General features: G+C 42.6%; 1 protein-coding gene across 7 annotated transcripts in view; it reads left to right on the top strand.

Moving 5' to 3' along the window:
* Positions 1 to 8226: 8226 nt before the first annotated feature.
* The window catches only part of GK (glycerol kinase), a 67466-nt gene continuing 54918 nt past the window's right edge, over positions 8227 to 20774 (top strand). For 5 of the 7 annotated variants that reach the window (XM_059051519.2, XM_059051517.2, XM_059051516.2 and 2 more), the window contains exons 1-2: positions 8255 to 8601; positions 19711 to 19784. In XM_059051519.2, the coding sequence (XP_058907502.1) occupies positions 8524 to 8601; positions 19711 to 19784 (152 nt within the window). In that variant the 5' untranslated portion in view covers positions 8255 to 8523. Of the gene's footprint in view, positions 8602 to 19710; positions 19785 to 20774 lie in introns of all 7 variants that reach the window. The other 2 variants (XM_059051515.2, XM_067023973.1) reach the window with 2 other exon arrangements.

Here is a 20774-nt window from a genome sequence, read left to right as displayed (position 1 = left end):
TTTACATTAGGGTTCGCTCTTAGTATTTATATTCTATGGTTTTAGACAAATGTGTAATGACACGTATGCATCATTATAGTAACGATACAGACCTGAAAATCTTCTGTGCTCTACCTGTTCATCCCCACACATCCCCACCCCACAAGCCCCAGGCAAGCACTGATCTTTTTACTGTCTCCATAGTTTTGCCTTTTCCAGACTGTCACACAGTTGGAATCATGTAGTGTGTAGCCTTCCCATATTGCCTTCTTTCACATAGCAATGTCCATTTAAGATCCCTTCATGTGTTTTCATGGCTTGATAGCTCATTTCTCTTTAGCGCTGAATAATCTTCTATTGTCTGCATGTACCACAGTTTATTTATCTATTCACCTACTGAAGGACATCTTGGTGGCTTCCAAGTTTGGGCAGTTACGAATAAAGCTGCTGTAAACATCTGCTGCGGGTTCTTGTGTAGATGTAAGTCTTCAGCTCCTCTGGGTAAACACCGAAGAGCATAATTGCTGGATCCTATGGTAAGAGTTTGTTCCGTTCTGTAAGAAACTGCCATGGTGTCTTCCAAAGTGGCTGTACCATTTTGCGTTCCCACCAGCAATGAATCAGACTTCCTGCTGTTCCACATCCTTGCCAGCATCTGGTGTTTCTCTATGGTTTTTCATTCCTCATTCTGTAACATAGATTGGTGATAGAGACGAAGCCTAGGTTTTGTGTACAGTGGTGAGATATGGGGCCTTGGGAGAATGGAGTACAAAAAGTATGGTAGAGAAACTCTGAAAAAAGGCCACAGGGAATTCCCTGGTGGTCCAGTGGTTAGGACTCAGTGCTTTCACTGTCAAGGGCCTGGGTTCAATCCCTGGTCAGGGAACTAAGATCCCACAAACCACAGTGTGGCCAAAAATAAACAGATAAATAAAGAAGCTACAGGGTTTTTTGCACCGATGGCTCAGTAATTAATATATATAATGTTTATATGTTCACAGTATCTTTGGAAGATAGTACTGTTGATTCATTGTAGGTTGGCATATACTCTGAGTTACTTTTCCATGAATAGTAACAAATTCATAAGACACACACGTGCATCTCACCACTTCGTGACCAACTTCATACATTTGAGTGACCTTGGGCAAGAGACTTAGATTCTTGCCTTTATTTTCTCCCACTCTGATAAATTCAGCTGAGCTAGGTAATCTGAAAAATTATTTCCAATCCTTTAATTTAAAAAATAAATCCATGTGTTTCTTCACACATAAGAAGTTTCCCCAAAGACACAGATGATTTCAGTGGAATGTTTAAAAAATGAATAGAGTCTCCCATTAAAAGAACACTGAATATACTTCAACTAAGATCACTGTTCCTCTTTCCTTACATGCCATTACTGAGTGATAAATGATAGATTTTCCTCCAATTTTTTTCCTAGTCAAGTTTAAATAGGGAACTTAAACAAATAAACTGTAAAGTTACCTTTTCTTTTCAAGAGCACACATCTTTTTTTCTAAAGACTCAGCAAATCAATTATTGTAATCTCACTGAGATTAGTGAATTCCCTTCATCCATTCAACATGTATTTTGTGCCTACTATGGGACTTGTCAGAAAGGCACTAAATCAATTTTCTTCTCTCTGTTTGATATGAATGTGTGAATGGAGCACTGGAAAAGTCATTGCACCATGATTATGAATGTAATGCGTAATTTCTAATCACGAACATAATTGAACACAATATTGAACATAATTGTGGTTACTTTGACTTCATTTTGGTCATTATTCATACCTTTTACATCTTTATAGTGGCAAAAGGCAGAAAATAAAAAGGAACATACATCTTTGTCTTCTTTTAGCCACTGGAGGCTTGGAGGTGAGCATATAAAAAGGGAAAGACAGGGCTTCCCTGGTGGCGCAGTGGTTGAGAATCTGCCTGCCAATGCAGGGGACACGGGTTCGTGCCCCGATCCGGGAAGATCCCACATGCCGCGGAGCGGCTGGGCCCATGAGCCATGGCCACTGAGCCTGTGCGTCCGGAGCCTGTGCTCCGCAACGGGAGAGGCCACAACAGTGAGAGGCCCGCATACCACAAAAAAAAAAAAAAAAAGGGAAAGACAAACAAGCACACAAAAGAGAAAGTGTGAGGGATATAAGAGGAATGTGAGACTAGAGGGCCAAACAGATGCTGGGGGAAGGAAATAAAAACAACCAAAGTGACAGTGGTCCCACCTTAAGCACCACTGCCCTTAACAGACCCAACCAAGACTTCAAAGGCATTCCAGGTATCATCCCTGCCCCAGAACCTTATCAGGAACAGGTTTTCAAATTGAAAGCTTCTCAACTTGCATCAGTTGAAAGTTTTTGGAAAACAAGAAAGCTTCTGGATGCTCATACTTTGATTTTTCCAAAAGAGCCAGTGTCTTGGCTGTAACCAAATATGACTAAGAATTAAATTCTGTGAGGAATAGAGATCACACCAAAATGTACTCATTGTGTCATTTCTCTGTTGCGCCAAAACCAAGTGGCTAAAAACAGCAACCATTTATTATCTCTCATAACTCTGTGAACCAGCTGAGCGTATCTGGTTTTCTTGCTTTAGGTGATATTCGCTAAGGTCACTTGTTCAACTAGGCCACTCATTTAGCAGCTGCAATCAGCTGGGAGCTCTGCTGGGGCTGAAATATCCAAGATGGTTTCATTCACGTATCTGGAAGTTGGTGTTGGTCAGCTAGAATGCCATAGTTCTCCTCCATGTGGCTTCTCATTGGCTAGTTGGTTAGTTTGGCTTTCTTAACAGCATGGTGGCTCAGTTTCAAGAGGGCATATGTTTCTTGTACAAGTACTTATCGAGTCTCCGTCTGCATCATGTTTGCTAACATCCATCCCATTGACCATGAAAGTCACGTGGCCCAAGCGAAATCTCCTCTGCCCCTGTCAAGGGACAGAAGTGAGTTGTGACTAGTTTGGGTGAGTGAGAGTAGAGTAGTTACAGGAGATGGAAATGTGTATAAGGTAATGGATGGGTGTTGTCTGCTTATCAAGGGAAATGTTATTGCTTTATACCAAAGACATTAATATGGACAGCCTTTGACACAATGTATTCCAAAAAACAAGTTTATATCTTGAAATGGTTTTTTACAGCTTAGACTTTGTATGTACTGCCCATGATACCTGTGACAGTTGTCTGCCTTTATTTTGTATCCAGCAGCAAAGCCTATAGTAAAACTTTAAAATAATCCCCCCCTACAAATGTGGGAAGTTACTACACAAGGACATTATTATCAAAAGACATGATTCCTTAGGAACCACCTATGTAGAATTCTATCACATTGGTTGATTGATTCATTCATTCATTCAACCATCACTTGTAAAACACCCAGACCCTAGGGATATAATAATGATCAGGACAAAATCCCCGGCACCAAGGAGCCTTGCACATTGCATTTGAGGGGTCGGGGTAGGGAGAAGGTGGCAGGAATCTGAATCCTTAACAAGTGCCCTAGGTGATTTGACACAGACTAATGTTTGAGAATCTCTGCCTTGAACCTTTACTACCAATATTCTAAGTGGATTATTTGATTGTTAGCAGAAAACTAAGATTTGGGACAAAAAGGTCTACACAAGTCATAAGACAAATTTCTCATTCCTCACAGTTCTGCCAAATCCTAGAAAAATAGAAATTCCACCATAGCCATAGCACAGTGGTCCTCAAAGTGTGGTCCTTGTACCAGCAGTATCAGCATCACCTGGGAGCTTGTGAGAAATGCAAATTTTCGAAACTCATCTACTAAACCAGAAATTCTGGGGTTGTGGGCCCAGGTTTTAACAAGTCCTCTAGGTGGTTCTAATGTAGGTAAAGTTTGAGAATCATTGCCATATCCTAACTCTATTACAACTGTAACATTGCATGAAGTGATAAGTAACATTAGGTAGTTATACTTAGATTATTAACATGCATGTGAGTGGATTGTCCAGTTTGCATGGGGAGACGGGAAGGCACCCAGTTTGGCTGTTTTCATCAAGTATGTTTAAATTTTGGATCTGTCTTTAACTTCCTCTGCTACCTTGGGCAAAGCACTTCGTACATCTGCCTAAATCATTCCAGTCCCATAAAATAAAGGAGTGCTGCTCCTATTTATTGTCATCCTTTCCAGCACTAACTTTCCATGTTACGGGGGTTTTTTTTCGTATGTATATCAATCCATATCTAAGTAATCATTAGAATAGCAGGGATAGATTAAGGAAAGGCTAGCTTTCCACATAGACTAGACTAGAAAAAATAAGACAGGCAAATATGGAAAGACCAAGAAGCACTACTGGACAAAAAAAAAAGCCCTAAGGAAATGTAGCCTTTCTGCTTATATAAATTCTATGTTAATTAAAGAACAAGAAAAAGTAGAGGAGGAATAAGTGAAACAGCTAGAGACTCTCCAAGGCGTGGGTGGGGAGTTAACACTGATTTCTTGCTCTACCAGTCAGAAATATTTCACAGTGAGCTTTTGATGACTCAACGTACTTAAATCATTTGCATGAAGGACCTTGGTCTTTACCTCTGGATTTCTTTGATAGAAACACACTTGCCAGTGAGACTACATCTTGCCTTTCATGATGAACTGTGCTCCTTGTAGAGTGCTCTCACAGACACTATGTCGCTTTAGTCTCACATTAACCCACCCACGTCAGTGATTTTCCCAATTTTACAAACAAGCAAAAGAAACACATGGGAGGCAATGAGTTACTCAAGTTTAGGAAGATTAAGTGTTGAATGCCAGGCCAACACTAGACCAAGGTCCTTAGTTTTACAATCCAGTGTTTCTTCCACCGCCTTGCCTTCAAATCTCAACGGGTGTTGGGGAAATCAAGGCGGACCATCCTACCTTTTTCCTTTTTATCCATTTCTCTTCCTAGTTTTCCTCAGGTTGCTATCAAAGGGCACTAGGCTTTTGTCAAGGAGATGGAAATTCTAGTCTTGGTTCTACGACAGAAGGACTCAGATGAGTCACTTATGCACTCTGGACCTCACGTGGACCATTGTTATGATGAAATTAAATTCATATTTTATGGCAAGACAAGAAAAATTTAAACATAAAATTATTCTCTGCCTGTTGGGGCTTCCTCCCTCCCCTTTAGTGTGTATTGTGCGTTTGCATTAAACAGACCTCCTTAGGAGATATCATTCCTTCTTAATTTTGTAAAGAGACAGGGTGACCCACTACTAGCTTTCTACCTGCAGATCTGTGTTGTGCAAACTGTCAGTATGTCATTTGACATATCACCCTTTGTCTCAAAAACATAACTGTGCTGTGTCTTCTAACAGTCCTCAGAGCTTTCTAAAAGACTGTCTCCAGGGTTATAATCCTCAGGTTGGCTCGAATAAAATTTTCCATTTCTTTCCTAGATTGACTATTGATTATTGTTTTGTTTTGTTTTTGGCCGTGCCATGCAGCACATGGGATCTTAGTTCCCTGATGAGGGATTGAACCAGTGCCCCCTGCAGTGGAAGCCCGGAGTCTTAACCACTGGACTGCTAGGGAAGTCCCTTGATTAATTTGTCATCAACAGTTATTTCCAACTTTTTCTCAATCATAGTATGAAAAATGGAATCAGGAGATATATTGGTTTACTTTTACATTTATATGGATTTAAGTTTACAGACTGTAGCTGGGGTTTAAAGGGATGAGAGAGAGCAGGCAAACGGGGGAGATTCCAAAAGGATAAAAGCAAATAGGTTTATGACAGAGTAAATATTTAGGGTGTGGAGTTGAGATAAGGCTGAGCTGGATTCTGCCATTTAAGACCCTTCCATTGGTATCAATAATCAGTATCAAGGCTGCAGAACAAAGAGCTTTGTGGGAGTCTTAGGAATTGCGATTCTGGAGACACAGATTCAGGTTCTGTTCTGGGGAAGAGAAAGAGTCAGGGGCTTATATAGTCAAAAGCCATAAGGTTGTTCAAGAATTACAGTTGACCCAACACAAGAAAGGAAATATTTGTCTTTAAGGAACCATGAGTTATTTTAAGGTAGGGATCCGATAAGTATCTTGAGTTTCTGGAACATTGGGCAGATGTTCTGAATGCCTATGTTAAGACAAGAAGGGATCATAGTTCAGATTCCATCTGGGATAAGACGTGCATAAGTCACATTTCCTCAGTGGCCTAAGTTCTGTTTTGGTGAAAGGAATAAGGATGTGGAACACAGACTATTGTGGGAACCACAGGATCAATAAGTTTCAGAATCTCTCATGTACATCTAGCCCCGCTTTTACTGAAATGTCTGAATTCTGATCACATGATGCTGCTGAACAAATAGTTTGCTGTCCTGTTAGAATCTGAGAGTCAAAAGTGTGTGAAAGTTCAAACATGGTCAGGGATTTTTTTTTTTTTCTTTTAATGGATCAAAGTGGTAGGATTGGTGGCTTTTTAAAAAACTTTTTAAAAAATAAATTTATTTTATTTATTTTTTAAATTTTTGGCTGCATTGGGTCTTCGTTGCTGCGCGGGGGCTTTCTCTAGTTGTGGAGCATGGGCTTCTTATTGTGGTGGCTTCTCTTGTTGTGGAGCACAGGCTGTAGGCACACGGGCTTCAGTAGTTGTGGTACGGGGGCTCAGTAGTGGTGGCTCGCAGGCTGTAGAGCGCAGGCTCAGTAGATGTGGTGCACGGGCTTAGTTGCTCCGCAGCATGTGGGGTCTTCCCGGACCAGGGCTCAAACCCATGTCCCCTGCATTGGCAGGTGGATTCTTAACCACTGCGCCACCAGGGAAGCCTGGTGGCTTTCTTTTCACTGCCTGCTAGCGTCAAGGAAATCCTTATCTATTTCAGTCAATTAAGTTTTTCAGGGTGTTTAGGGGCAAGTTAGCCTAGTTCCTTTACATGCGCCTGTATGCCTGTCTGTGTCTCTTCCTCTTCCAGGAAATAAAGAAATACTGATTCATCTGCACTCCTATCCTAAAGCAAGCCAGTTTATCAGTAGTTACCAAGTCCAGCATCTCTATAAGTAGGCCTCATCTGGAACACTAGAATTCGATTTCTAGACAGAGTATAGGAAAATTTGCTTCCAAAGCAAGAGTTGTAAAACTGTAAACACAGAGATGAATAAGTGAGGTGGTGTAGAGGAAGGCGAGAGGGGGGAAAAATAGAAATGATGTTCCAGAACCGTGAGAGATTGGGGAAATGGGGTGGAAAAAATATGAGAGTGAGAATAGTACAGTGCTTTTGAAATTGATTGAGCATGCTGGTTTACAAAATCAATTTAGTGATTTTTCAACCAGCATTTCTAAAACAATGATATGCAATACAATAAAAAAGATACAGAATGCATAGCATTGAAGGATAAATATTGTTTTGGAAACATTTAAAATATATAAAATATATTTATATATATGTAACTATATAAATTATAAATAAATGCGCGCCCGCGCGCACACCCCCCCCCCCATCCCCCCACCCCCCCCCCACACACACACGTCGGCACACAGGCCTGGGGCTGTTTTGTAAGCTATTTCTCACATTGGGTCTCGGTCCAGAGTTTGAAAACTCCTGGAACATAGGATCTAAAAATCCAGCAAGATAAATTCAAGGTCAAATAAGCAGGACTCTTTTCTCCTTTTGCTGTCCACATGATTTACCGGAGGGAGAGGAAAAGGGCCTGTGAGGGAGGGGTGGACACCAGACTGAGGTCAAGCGAGGAGCAAGGGCGCATCAGAACAGGGAGGAACCCGGCGACTTCGTTCCGGATAGTCTACTGATGACCCCAGGAGGTTGATTTTGAGCGCTTCCCTTAAACGCTAAACCGAAAGAACTTCCTCGTTCATTATCCTTGAAAATCCTCCAAAGGCGAAGGATTCACGCTGCTCCTGAGAGTGACACTACATAGGGTCAGTCCCAGTAGAGGGGATTATTCTTTTCTTGGACGAGGAACCGGGAAGTGGGCGGGGCGTGCGAAGCGCGGGAAGGCCCGGTTGGGTCGGTCCAAAGAGTGACTCAAGTCCTGCTCTGCATAGCCCACCAGAGGAACAAGCAGTTCTGCCCTTTGGGACCCATCCGCGAGCGGAATCCCCAGGGCGCTGGTAGGGTTGTGCCCTTTCCGCGGGCCAGAGACGCTTCCTGACCGTGGGCACCACCTGCCTCAGCTCCGGCCCTGCAGCAGGCCGGCTTGGCCGCCTAGTGGCCGGGCCCACGTGACCTGCCGCGCGGGCCACCGCCTCCGCCGCGCCCAGGCCCCGCCCCCGTGACGTCTAGCTACCTCAGATTGTCTGAATGTTCCTTCTCTTTCTGCTTTCGGTAATTGGTCGTCCAGGCAGACAGCGCCCCCCCCCCTCCGCCCCGCCCCCGGAATCGTGGGGAACGCTGGTGGGGGCGGGGCCTGGGCTGGAGGGGCGGGGTGAGAAGGCTCCGCGCCGGTAAAGGGGCCGCCCGAGCGCGGTCCGAGCCATCTACTGCTGCCGGCCACCCGGCCCTCCCGACTCGCCGCCCGCCCCTTCCCCGCCCGCCGCCGTCACCAGGGAAACGGGCCGCGACCGCCCGCCGACCCCAAGCTGGTTTCATGGCAGCCGCGAAGAAAGCAGTTTTGGGGCCGTTGGTGGGAGCAGTGGACCAGGGCACCAGCTCGACGCGCTTTTTGGTGAGCCCGGGGTGCCCCTGAGGAGGTGATGAACCGGGGCGGGAGCCTTGGAACGCCGGGGCTGGGTGTCGCGTCCCCATCGCGTTCTTCCCACGGCTCGGGGCCCCGGCCGCCAGGCAAGAGAAGGAGGCCAAGAGCCCCGGAGCGGGACTTGCCACGCTGGAGCTGCCCCGCCCGGGCCTGGGGGAACGCGGCCTCTCGCGACCCCCGCGGCTGAGCTGAGCAGCCCTGGCCTTGAAGGAGGAACCGGGCCGCCTTCTAATGGGGGGACTCCTCCCCCGAAGGGAGCTAGGACTCGTCGAGCGTCAGTGCAGAGCAGCCCGCCTGCAGCCAGGGACAGGTGGCCACATTGACCGCTGCTGCAGTCTTCCCCAGAAGCATTTGGCCTGCCGGGGGCAGGACGTCCTTGGATGGGGGAAGCTGTGTCACGGCTGTGGTAGCCTAACAGCGTCCTTTGGAGCGGTGGAACGAATATAGTATTAGCGTGATGATGCCTTGTCATTCTCTCCCACAGACATTGCAGAAGGTAGAATGCTAAGGCGGGGGGGGGGGGGCGGCGAGTGGCAGAGCACATTAGGAAAAAGTCACACTACACTGCTTTTACCAGAATCTTTATTTAATTTCGAAGATTCGTAAACTTCAGTTCTGAAACTTTGCCCATTACAAAGATGACTGTTCTCTGCGCTTCACAGCGTAAAGCGGCAGGGAAATTCTATTTCTCTTTTCATTTACCATGTCTGACAGCAGAGTTTTGCCATAATGGAGTGTATTTAAGTGACTTTCTGCTGAATAATTTGTTTTGGGCAATTAGGAAACTTGCTCTTAAAGTGATCTAGCACTGACTTCAGTAAGATAATTTAAAAGTAATTTTAAAAAACTATTGTTGTTTAAGATCCCATGCTTTCAGTGGACATTTGACTAATCTGGCAAGTTGATGTAAATATTTAATGACTACTTAGCTTCCCCTTCACTTCTTTGTCTCAAATCATGTTTTTATGTATTATTTAGTATGTATATATACTGTATGTGTACATTGTACATACAGTATATATATATTTTTTTCAGTGCTCTGTTTAGTTGACCACTTGATCAAAACCTGCATTTGTACCTTCATTTTTTTTTTTTTTTTTTTTTTTTAGTGAGTGAGGGTTTTTTTTTAAATTTATTTATTTATTTATTTTTGGCCGTGTTGGGTCTTCGTTTCTGTGCGAGGGCTTTCTCCAGTTGTGGCAAGCGGGGGCCACTCTTCATCGCGGTGCGCGGGCCTCTCACTATCGCAGCCTCTCTTGTTGCGGAGCACAGGCTCCAGATGCGCAGGCTCAGTAGTTGTGGTTCACGGGCCCAGTTGCTCCGCGGCATGTGGGATCTTCCCAGACCAAGGCTCGAACCCGTGTCCCCTGCATTGGCAGGCAGACTCTCAACCACTGTGCCACCAGGGAAGCCCCTGTACCTTCATTTTGGTACTCATCTCTCTTGTCTAAAGTCAAAAGCCTTCAGTCCAGTTTTAGCTTGGTTCTTATTTAATGACTTACCCTGGTTTGAGCTGCTAAGACATAATTCTACCGTCTCTTACATTGTTTACCTTCTGATCACCCAGGGCAGGTTTCACTATGTCTTATTTTCATGTAAGTGTCTATAAAGTAATCCTGAATCATAAGTAAGAAACTTAGCCTAACTGGATTTGATTAATAAAATACACAATCATCGCTACCATCTTCCCAAATTAAGAAAGACCATTAAGACAGTGCACTAACTGTGGGTTGAGTTTTGAAGCCGTATTCAAGAATTGCCCACACAAATGCCTGCAGGGGCCAGGCAGGTAGAGGGAGGAGGGCAGACTGGAGAGCAGACTCAGGCTAAGGGGAAACCTATAGCTGCCAGGCAGGAACACTAGCCCCGTGCTGCCAAATCTTCAAATTCCTTAAGAAAAGCTGGTAGTCTAGAGTTTTCAGTGAAAACTTCCTGCTCTTAAATGTTGGCAACTAGTTCCTAATGGATTGTAGGGGCCAAACCAAACATGGCAGTTGTTCTCAAGTTTATGCAGCCTTTGCCCTCTGTGGAAGTGGGTAAAATATTTCATAACTCTGTAGGCTTCCTTTTTAGTTACCAGCCTGACTGTTCCTTTCTTCCTTTTGACTTTTCACTGTTGCTGTCCGTATAGTCCAGCAATCTTCTTTATCTACTGCAGGTTGTTCCTGGTCCCTCAGATTTTGTTGCCCAAGAGGCATCTTTCTGCATTGATGGGGAAGGAATGAAAACTTCATATCATCACAATCAGTTGTTCAGTGTCATGAGCCTTTAAAAAGTTGGGTGCTGTTTATTGTGGCTTGATCTCAGTGAGTAAGCTAAGGTTCACATTCAGAAGGTTCCCGTCCTGCTTATAGAATGATGTTTAAAAGTTGATCAGTAAAGTTTCCTGCTGCTTGAGAAACAACTATGCAAGAAAGCTTCAGAGGTAGATAAAAGACTGCCTGTGTGAAGGGATCCTGTGTGAAGTAGAGAACTTGGGAATGGTTTAGAAAGGGTTTTTTTCCCCCTTGGTTTTAAGGAAAGGGGTTTGCTAAAGCACTCTCTACAAAATACAGATAATGGATTTGCTGAGTAAGTGCTTCAGTCATAAGGTGATTCCCAGGAGTTGTTCTAGTCATATTGTTCCACGTTGTAATTATGACTCAAAAATATTTGCTTACCTTCTCAGGAAAGAATACAGCAGATAAGAACTGTCATAAGGAAGCTTATAGAGTGAAAGGTATTAAAATAATTTCCTGACCATTATTCGTTGAATTGTCATATCTCATTCAACATTCACAAGACCAATAACCTTGCTAAGTTTTCTTTTCCCTTTTTCTATGCCAGCTATATTGGCCTTCTCCCATAAGGGACACAAGATTTCTTTATTCATGTTCTTTCATCCAAGGGAAATAAATGCCTTCTCCCTGTGAAAGTTTCCCATATCTGCTCCTTGAAATTGTGCTCTACCTCCAAATTTTACTCCAAATTTTACCTCCAAATTGTAGTCTACCTCCAAATTGTGCTCAACTGCCATCTCTTGGTAGAAGTCTTCCTCAGACCCTTAGTCAGAATTTCTCCCCCTTCCTATAGCATTCTTTTTTATCTGTTAACAGCTCTTAGCACCTACTTCGTGTCATTGTATATCTGCTGTACTTGAAAGCAGGAACCTCCTTTTGAAGACTTGTTCATCTTTGTATTCCTTAAAATATCTTGGTCAACATGACAAATGAACACGTGTTTTATCTACAGGAGCACTTTATACATATTTGTTGAATAGATTTTTATAGGTCAACTGAATTTTAAATCTGGTTTTCTTTTTTATCTTGTCAAAAAATGTTAAAACTCTCTGACTTAGGCATGTTTGATTACTTAATTTCTTCTCTTTTAGTAGTAGACCTGCAATTTTAGAACATGTTTGTTTCTTCCTCTAGTTGTCAAAGACTTAAATCTTGGGACCCTATGCATATGTTTTGTACCAAAGGAAAATTTCCAACTTGTCTGATAGGAAAGTGAACTGGGCTTGGCATGTGTTTACCCAGATTGCAGAGGAGGAACTTCTTGGAAAGAGAATTAGTGTAACAGGCTTAAAGGAGGAGCCATTTCTTCATAAGACAAAAGCTTCAGCTTAAACAGTCAACTTCCTTCTTTAATTTGGTAACTTTATTTTTTCCCCATTAAGTTGACTGTTAAAAAAAAAACCCAAAACGCAGAAAACAAAGGCTTAGAATGTGTTGTGACTTGAAATGTGTCAGGCACTGCATTGAGGACTTTTCCAGCATTATCTCATTTAATCCTCATAACAAATATGATGTAGGTAGTATTATTAAGCTCCTTTACCCAGATGATTACACCGTGCTGAAGAGTGTGCCTAAGGTTACAGAGTAACGTGGAACTGGGATTCAAGTCCAGGTCTGTCACAGTCAGGAGCCTATCCTCCTAACACCTCCTACCTTAGGCTCCCGAGCTACCTGAGTACAGTCAAACCTCGGTATCTAGGGGTCCGGTTCCAGGACCTCCATGGATACTAAAATCCTAGGATGCTCATGTCCCTTATATAATAAAATGGTGCATTATTTGCATAAAACCTCTGCACATCCTTCCATATACTTCAAAAAAAAAGGTTTAAGTAATCTCTAGATTACTTAAACCTAACACAATGTAAATGCTATGTAAGTAGTTGTAAATACAATGTAGATGCTATGTAAATAGTTGCTAGGCCCAGGGCAAATTCAAGTTTGGCTTTTTGGAACTTTCTGGAATTTTTTTTTTTTAATGTTTTTGATCTGTGGCTGGTCGAATCTACAGAAACGGAACCGTGGATATGGAGGGCTGACTGCACTGTGCAGGGAAGATGGGAGGCTGGGGAAGGCCATTTACCAGTTCTGATTATGGTCACAGATGAATCTTCACCAAGAAAAACATACTTACACACAGGTTTCACAATATGTAAAAAAAATGTTGCCTTTGAAAAAGTACTGCTGGTTTGGATCATCTTGTGGCTCAGATTAAGCGGGGCCTGGACGGGGCTTAGGTGTAGTCACCGTGGATAATGGTTGCGTAACCATTTTGTTCCAATAGCCAGCACCTATGAAGAATGACTTGAATTGTAGCTCCATGCTTATTTTGGCAGGAAACATTGCCTTGACCCCAGTTGTCTCATCATACTTAGAGATCTCAAGATTAAGGGATAGATTTCCGCGCTCTTTCTTTCATTTATGTATCCAACACATAAGTATTAGACACCCATTAAGGGCCAGGAACTAATGAACAGTAAATTTGGTAAAACTGATTTGGCTCGTAGCTCGAATGAGGCCCCTCTTATAATAAATGTAACTGTGATTCTTTTGTGTTCCCCCCCCCTCCACAACTCAGTTGGTTAGTTTTCTTCCCCATCACATTACAGACATGGCAAGAACATGTTCTCATCAGAGAGCTGCCACCCTCTCTTGTCCTCTTGTCTCATAAGCATAAATGTTTAGAGCCTTCAGTTCTGAGTTCCCTGAGGGACAGAATGGTGTCTTTTTCCCCCTCTCCAAAGCCTAATACAGCATCTGGCGTCTGGTCGGTGCTCATTACATGAATAGACAACAGCAGAGAGAGGCCTCCAGGGCTTGATGTGTTGACTAGAACTCTTGGACTGAAAGACTAGAAAGGGAGAACTTGCGGGGTCTTGGGAAAAGTTGAATTTGGCCACTATAACTATGTTAGATGTATGCATATGCTATTTAATAAAATTTCCTTTTTTAAGAAAAATATAATGCCATTTGCTGTGTTTACTTCTGTGGCTTGTTGGAAGATGCCCTTATGCCTTCTGTGGTCAAGTCTGCAATGTAACATGTTTGTAGCTAGTATTTTTATTTTAGGTCCTGCAGATTTACAAAATATTTTAGAGACGGAGTTTATATTCCTGAAAAATGTCTTATCACACAGTAAAGTTGAGTGTGGCATGAGTAGGCTAGGGGGGAAACCATGTGGGGAGGGAAGTGAATGCATGTTTATGATGGGATGGCTGAGTTAGTCACAGGGTGAGTGAGGCAAGCGTGAAAGACAGTTAATTAGTAAGGACTGCATTTCATCATCATCTCTCCACTACTCCCCTTCTGCTGAGACAGAAGGTATGCGTTGTTTCAGAAAGTCCTTTTAAAACAATTTTTATAGAAGTAATTTTCCTTGTTTCTTCAGCTTTTTAACTGTCCCCCTCTTCCAAATCTGGAATTGACCATGATGTAGGCACAATGGTAAATATAGAGCTAATAACTTCTAATTCTAATTCTCCTCTTATAATAGAGGTAGTAATAGTAGCAGTAGTAGTAATAATAATAATAAGTAGCAGTAGTAGTAGTAGCAGCAGTAGTGGTAACATCTTTTGGGTTTGTGCTATGCGCCTGCACTGTGCGAATTCCTTTCCTATGTGAAGTTGTTGCTTCAGTTTTTAATTGCCCTCCCCCACCAAAAAGAAAATCTGGAACTGAGACAGGATTTGGGCTTACAGATGAATACAGAACTGGTGATTTTTTAAAAATTTTATTTATTTTATTTTTGGCTGTGTTGGGTCTTCGTTGCTGCGTGGGCTTTCTCTAGTTGCGGCGAGCGGGGGCTACTCTTCATTGCGGTGCACGGGCTTCTCATTGCAGCGGCTTCTCTTGTTGCGGAGCACGGGCTCTAGGTGTGTGGGCTTCAGTAGTTGTGGTACGTGGGCTCAGTAGTTGTGGCTCGCAGGCTCTAGGGCGCAGGCTCAGTAGTTGTGACATACGGGCTTAGTTGCTCCGCAGCATGTGGGATCTTCCCAGACCAGGGCTCGAACCTGTGTCCCCTGCATTGGCAGGTGGATTCTTAACCCCTGTGCCACCAGGGAAGCCCACTGGTGATTTTTTGAATCCTGACTCTTATCACCTATCTGCTGTGCTGGTGGTAGTAGTAATAATAGGAACAGTAATAAAAATAGTACCAGTTGTAGCCACAACAGTAATGGTAACATCTTTTGGATACATGCTATGAGCCTGCCCTCTACGAAATACTTTTCATAATTTTTTTATTATATTCTATATATTTTCGATGTTTTAAATGAAAAAATTTAAGCGGAGCACAGGCTCCGGACGAGCAGGCCCAGCGTCCAAGGCTCACGGGCCCCGCCGCTCCGCGGCATGTGGGACCTTCCCGGACCGGGGCACCAACCCGCGTCCCCTGCGTCGGCAGGCGGACTCTCAACCACTGCGCCACCAGGGAAGCCCTGTCATCTTTTCTTAATGTAGTTTTTTGGTGAAGTTAAACCTGGAGTCAGCTATTTTTCCAAATATTTCTCCAAGTTTTCCTTTAGTGATTAACCATATTTAGAGATGAATCTCTGAGTTCTAGTGTTGGTCATTGTCATAGAGATGTCACTGTTTCTAGGCTCTTTCAGGGGACAGATTTTAAAAGGCTCAGTTCATATTGATATTTCCAGTTCTAATTAACTTTACAGTTCACTTAACTTCTTTCATTTTATATTTATTCCCTCTCACACTGAAAAATCTTGGTTCCTGACAATATTAGCATACATGATTTTATTTAATCCTTTTACAGATGGAAAAGTCCAGGCTTAGAGAAGTTACAGTCAAACAGTTGACATGGGCAGGGCTGGGCTTGATCCCCAGCCCCAGCTCTCCCAGGCCCATGCTCTTTGCCTCCATGTTACACCAAGCATAACGTTCTCAACTGCCTTTTCCGGCCCACATGAAATTCTAAGGCTGGATCTCTTTTTTTTAAATTGACATATAGTTGATATATAACGTGGTATAAGTTTAAGGTGTCCACCATGTTGTTTGATACATTTGTATATTGCAATACAGTTACCACCGTAGCGTTATCCACATAGCTCTACCATGTCACGTAATTATCATTTATTTTTTGTGGTAGAAATAATTAAGATCTAATCCCTTAGCAACTTTGAAGTTTATGATACATTACCATTGACTGTAATCACTCTGCTGTGCATTAGCTCTCCAGGACTTATTTATCTACTAGTTCCAAGTTTGCACCCTTAATGGATCTCTTTCTTTAAGCTTATGACCTAAAACATAAGCAATTGACTACTGGGTGTCTCCACTTCTGTGCCAAGTTACACCTCAAACACACGTTATCTAAAATGAAATTTGTAATCTCCTTACCCCCTTCTGTACCCTTACTACTTCTTCTTACCCTACCCTTGTCTTGTAAACACTGCCTACTCTAACTTGTAACCTGTAACCTGTCATCCTTGAGCATTCCTCCTTTTTCGTCACTCCTCCCCATCCAAGCCCTTGACGCATCTATTTGCTTATACCTCCTAAACTGAATCTCTCTCAGCAATGCACTTCGTTCAGTCCCCACTGTTGCTGGCCTCCAAGTGGAGCCCTCCAGATGTCTTACCTGGATCACTGCAGACACATCTGCAGCTGCTCTCCCTGCCTCAGCCTAGCTTCCCCACCATTCCCAGTCCCACTTGGACTCCCTTGTATTCAACCTTAAGTCTTAGCCTGGAAGTTACCTCTTCTGAGATCCCTTCTCTGGCCTCACCAGTCTGGGTTGGATGTCCTACCTCCTCGTTGTAGCTTAGGCAGCCCTGTGTTAGAAAACTCCTTTGTATTCACTGCCACTTAAAGAATGAAAAAGTCCTAATTAGTATCGGTCTGATTTTGTACTGGAAAAGCTCTGCATTGGTATTTAGAAAACCTAGAGTTTAGCCCTGTTTTGTCAGTATTATCCAAGAGCATTCCATTAGGGCCACGGGTTTGAGTGTGTGTTGTCATTTTGTTTTTTGCCTTGGAACTCCATTGTTAAGCTCTCTTCTGGAAGCTGAAGCCAATAAAATGTGAAATCTAAGGGAGGGCATGGTCCAGAGGCTCAGCAGAGCTCCCTGTCCTTCCCTCTCAGCTTGCGAAGGGTCCTAGAGATAAGGGCAGCACACTTTGAAAACACTGGCCCAGAGGAACTCTAGGATCTCTTCTAGATCCCATAGACTCTTGTGTCTTAAAGTATTTCTTTAAATTAGTTTTCTTAAACAGAGTTTTCTGTTCTGTGCCGTTGTGCCTCTGAAGTTTTAACTAATTTTTAAATTAGGTGAATTTCAAACTTGAAAAGGGAGAAAAAGATGAGGAGCATTTGTAATTCTGGGGTGTTTCTCCCTTGCCATCTAATGATTTTTAGACAAATCACCATGCTAGACCTTGTATAAAGCAAACTCTATAGCCACTGCCATCTTTCATAGACAAGGGCTTTTGAAATCTACTTGAAAAGAACAGACTAGCGCCCTGGCTACTCGGCCATGTGTTCTCATATGGAGTGTCTCTCATACTCTCCAGCCATAGAGTCTTATGGAAACGTCATTAGCCTGCTTTGTATACTTGTCCATCTGCAGACAAATGGATAATCAGGAGGCTTCATTACAGTTCCTCACATGAACCTAGATATATGAGAAAAGCAGTACTCCACAACTTCACTGTCCAATATGACAGCCACTAGCTGCAGGCGGCTATTGATCACTTTTTTTTTTTTTTTTTTTTTTTGCGGTATGCGGGCCTCTCACTGTTGTGGCCTCTCCCGTTGCGGAGCACAGGCTCCGGACACGCAGGCCTAGCGGCCATGGCTCACGGGCTTAGTTGCTCCGCGGCATGTGGGATCTTCCCGGACCAGGGCACGAACTCGTGTCTCCTGCATCGGCAGGCGGATTCTCAACCACTGCGCCACCAGGGAAGCCCCCTATTGATCACTTTAAATGTGGTTAGTCTGAATTGAGGTGGACCATAAGTATAAAATCTATACCAGATCTCAAAGACTTAGTACTAAAAGAGTGATAGATGTAATTAATTTTATATTGTTCACCTGTTGAAACAATTGTAGATATATTGGTTTAAATAAAATGTTATTAAAATTAATTTCACCTGTTTTTTTGTGTTTTGGGGGCTTCATTGGGTCTTTGTTGCTGTGTGTGGGCTTTCTCTAGTTGCAGCAAGTGGGGGCTACTCTTCATTGCGGTGCACGGGCTTCTCATCGCAGTGGCTTCTCTTGTTGTGGAGCACGGGCTCTAGGTGTGCAAGCTTCAGTAGTTGTGGCTCATGGGCTCTAGGTGCACAGGCTTCAGTAGTTGTGGCACGCGGGCTCAGTGATGGCTCGCAGGCTCTAGAGCGCAGGCTCAGTCGTTGTGGCGCACGGGCTTAGTTGCTCCGCGGCATGTGGGATCTTCCCGGACCAGGGCTCGAACCCGTGTCCCCTGCATTGGCAGGTGGATTCTTAACCACTGCACCACCAGAGAAGTCCCCATTTTCCATTTTATTTAATAATTTTTTCCTAATAAGTACCTGATAGACCACAGTTTTTTAGATATTCAACAAATATTTATTGATTCTCAAACCCTATGCCAGGCACTATTCTAGGCCCTAGAGATGGTTCAGCAAATAAAATGGGACAATTGGAGTGGACATCCTAGAGACCTACCCAATGCTAAGTTGTAAATTACTGGGCTATTACATGGGCTTCAGCCAAGTGCCTTTTATTTGTGATGTATCAAGTTAACCTTTGCCCTGTAAGATATTTTATCTCCTCAAAGGACTTGAGAATTTGCCTTCTTGCTTTCATTATGTTTATTACTTCCTCCCGGCAAAATGATGTGTGTTGGTGGGGAGGGAGGGGAGCAGCAACCCGACCCACTTTGTGTTTTCCCTTATTGCTTTCTTTCTTAGTCTGCATTCAGCAAGCACTTTTCTCCCATAGGAAACCTAGGCCTGGAAACGCTTTCTTAATTGGATGTGACTTTACTGCTGCAATTATAGTGATTTTGGAAGTTAGTTTTAATTAAAATATGAATCCTTACTCTGAAAGACTAAGTAATTTGATACTCAAATATAGGTACACCCAGGTGAGAAACAAATATATTTGCAAAAAGGTTGGTAAGTTTTTAAGAAGTGTTGTTTTAGTGGTTTTAAATTTGTGGAGGCTTGTACTGCACTTCTTCTTTGGTAGCTTTCATTCATTGGTTTTAATGATTTATCATCAAGGGTCAGCAGTTCATGACAAGCATGTCACAGAGAGCACTCAGCCTGATGCCACGGTAGTCTTCTCCTCCTGCTGATATGGCTCTACTTACCTCTCCTAAGAGCTAGATGCATTGTTACACTTCCCTTCAAAGGAATTTACACAGTATACTTTCCTGCCTGGGCATCTATTGACTCCTGTCTCCACATCCAAGGTGGATGCAGAATGGAACCTTGTACTATCACTCTCAGCATTTGGCCAGCTCTCTTTTATTTTTGGTTTTCCTATTCTCCAAAAGAAATCCATTACTATTAATTGGTTGATGTATTAAATTTCCTACACCTGGAACCACTTGTTTTCAAGAATGAGGAATTGCCTCTTGAGCTTTATCTTTGAGAGATTTTCATTTATCTAAAGAGAAGTTATTATTTCTTAAGCTACCTTGTAACTTACATGATTCTATCTGAAGAGAAAGTAGACTATCTTGTAAGGCATTTCATCTGAAATGATTTTTCGATCAGTGAATAAGAACTTCAGTTGCTGAATAACTTTTAAACATCTTTGCTCTCTACCTGCATTCTTACCCTAATATTGCAATATATTTTTCAGGTTTTCAATTCAAAAACAGCCGAACTACTTAGTCATCATCAAGTGGAAATAAAACAAGAGTTTCCAAGAGAAGGGTATGTTTCCTAATTTAACATGTTAAGGTACATCATGTGTATTAGTCCATCTCACCCCACCTGCCCTGTGCTTTTGTAAAGTAAACTTAACCAAAACACCCTCCTGAGAAGACGTGAGGGATAGGTATTAGTCAAAAAAAGAAGCAGTAACTTGGTAGCTCAGCAAAAACATGTGGATGATTGATGGCTTAGGAATTCAGTGACAAACGGAAGCGATAATAAAGTAATAAAGCAAAGGAGTATTAGATATCAGAAATTCCACGTTGACGTTGAAATCATTTAGTTCTGTGTCTCCATCATTGCCAAACTGCCGCTTTGCTGATTTGCACGTAAGGGTTTTTTCCTTAAATAAAGATATGTTTTTAAAAAAACATTCATATATCTTATCATCTAATACTAAAACCATCCTTTGGGGGAATAATGTTCATATATAGTAATTGTGATATTACTACTTATATATATGTATTATATAGCACATATACATATATTATACAGTATTTTATTTAAAATTTGATATTTATAATACAACCACTTTGAAAAACTGCGTGACAGTTTCTTATAAAATGAACCATACATCTGCAACACTCCACTCTTAGGAATTTATCCAAGAGAAATGAAAACATATGCCTATAGAAAGACTTATGTACATGAATGTTTATAGTAACTTTGTTCATACTAGCCCAAACTGGAAACCCCTCAAATGTCTGCCATCAGTAGAATGATAGCATTGAAATACTGTCTGACAGTTTTTCAAAAGTGACCTGATACATGCAATGACATGGTTGAATCTCTTTGATATCCTGGAGAGTGAAAAAAGCTGGCCACAAAAGAATACATCCTGCATGGCTCTATCTGAAATTCAAGAAGGGACTAAACTAATTAGGATGATGGAAATCCGAAAAGGAGTTGCCTGTGGAGTGTGTGATTGACTTGAAAGAGGCATGAAAGAACTTTTCTGGAGCAATGGAAATATTCTATATCTTGACTGGG

Source organism: Kogia breviceps, chromosome X, assembly GCF_026419965.1.
Source record: "Kogia breviceps isolate mKogBre1 chromosome X, mKogBre1 haplotype 1, whole genome shotgun sequence".
Lineage (NCBI taxonomy): Eukaryota > Metazoa > Chordata > Mammalia > Artiodactyla > Physeteridae > Kogia > Kogia breviceps.
Note: the sequence above shows the minus strand (reverse complement) of the source record. Positions and strands in the feature narration are given on the sequence as shown.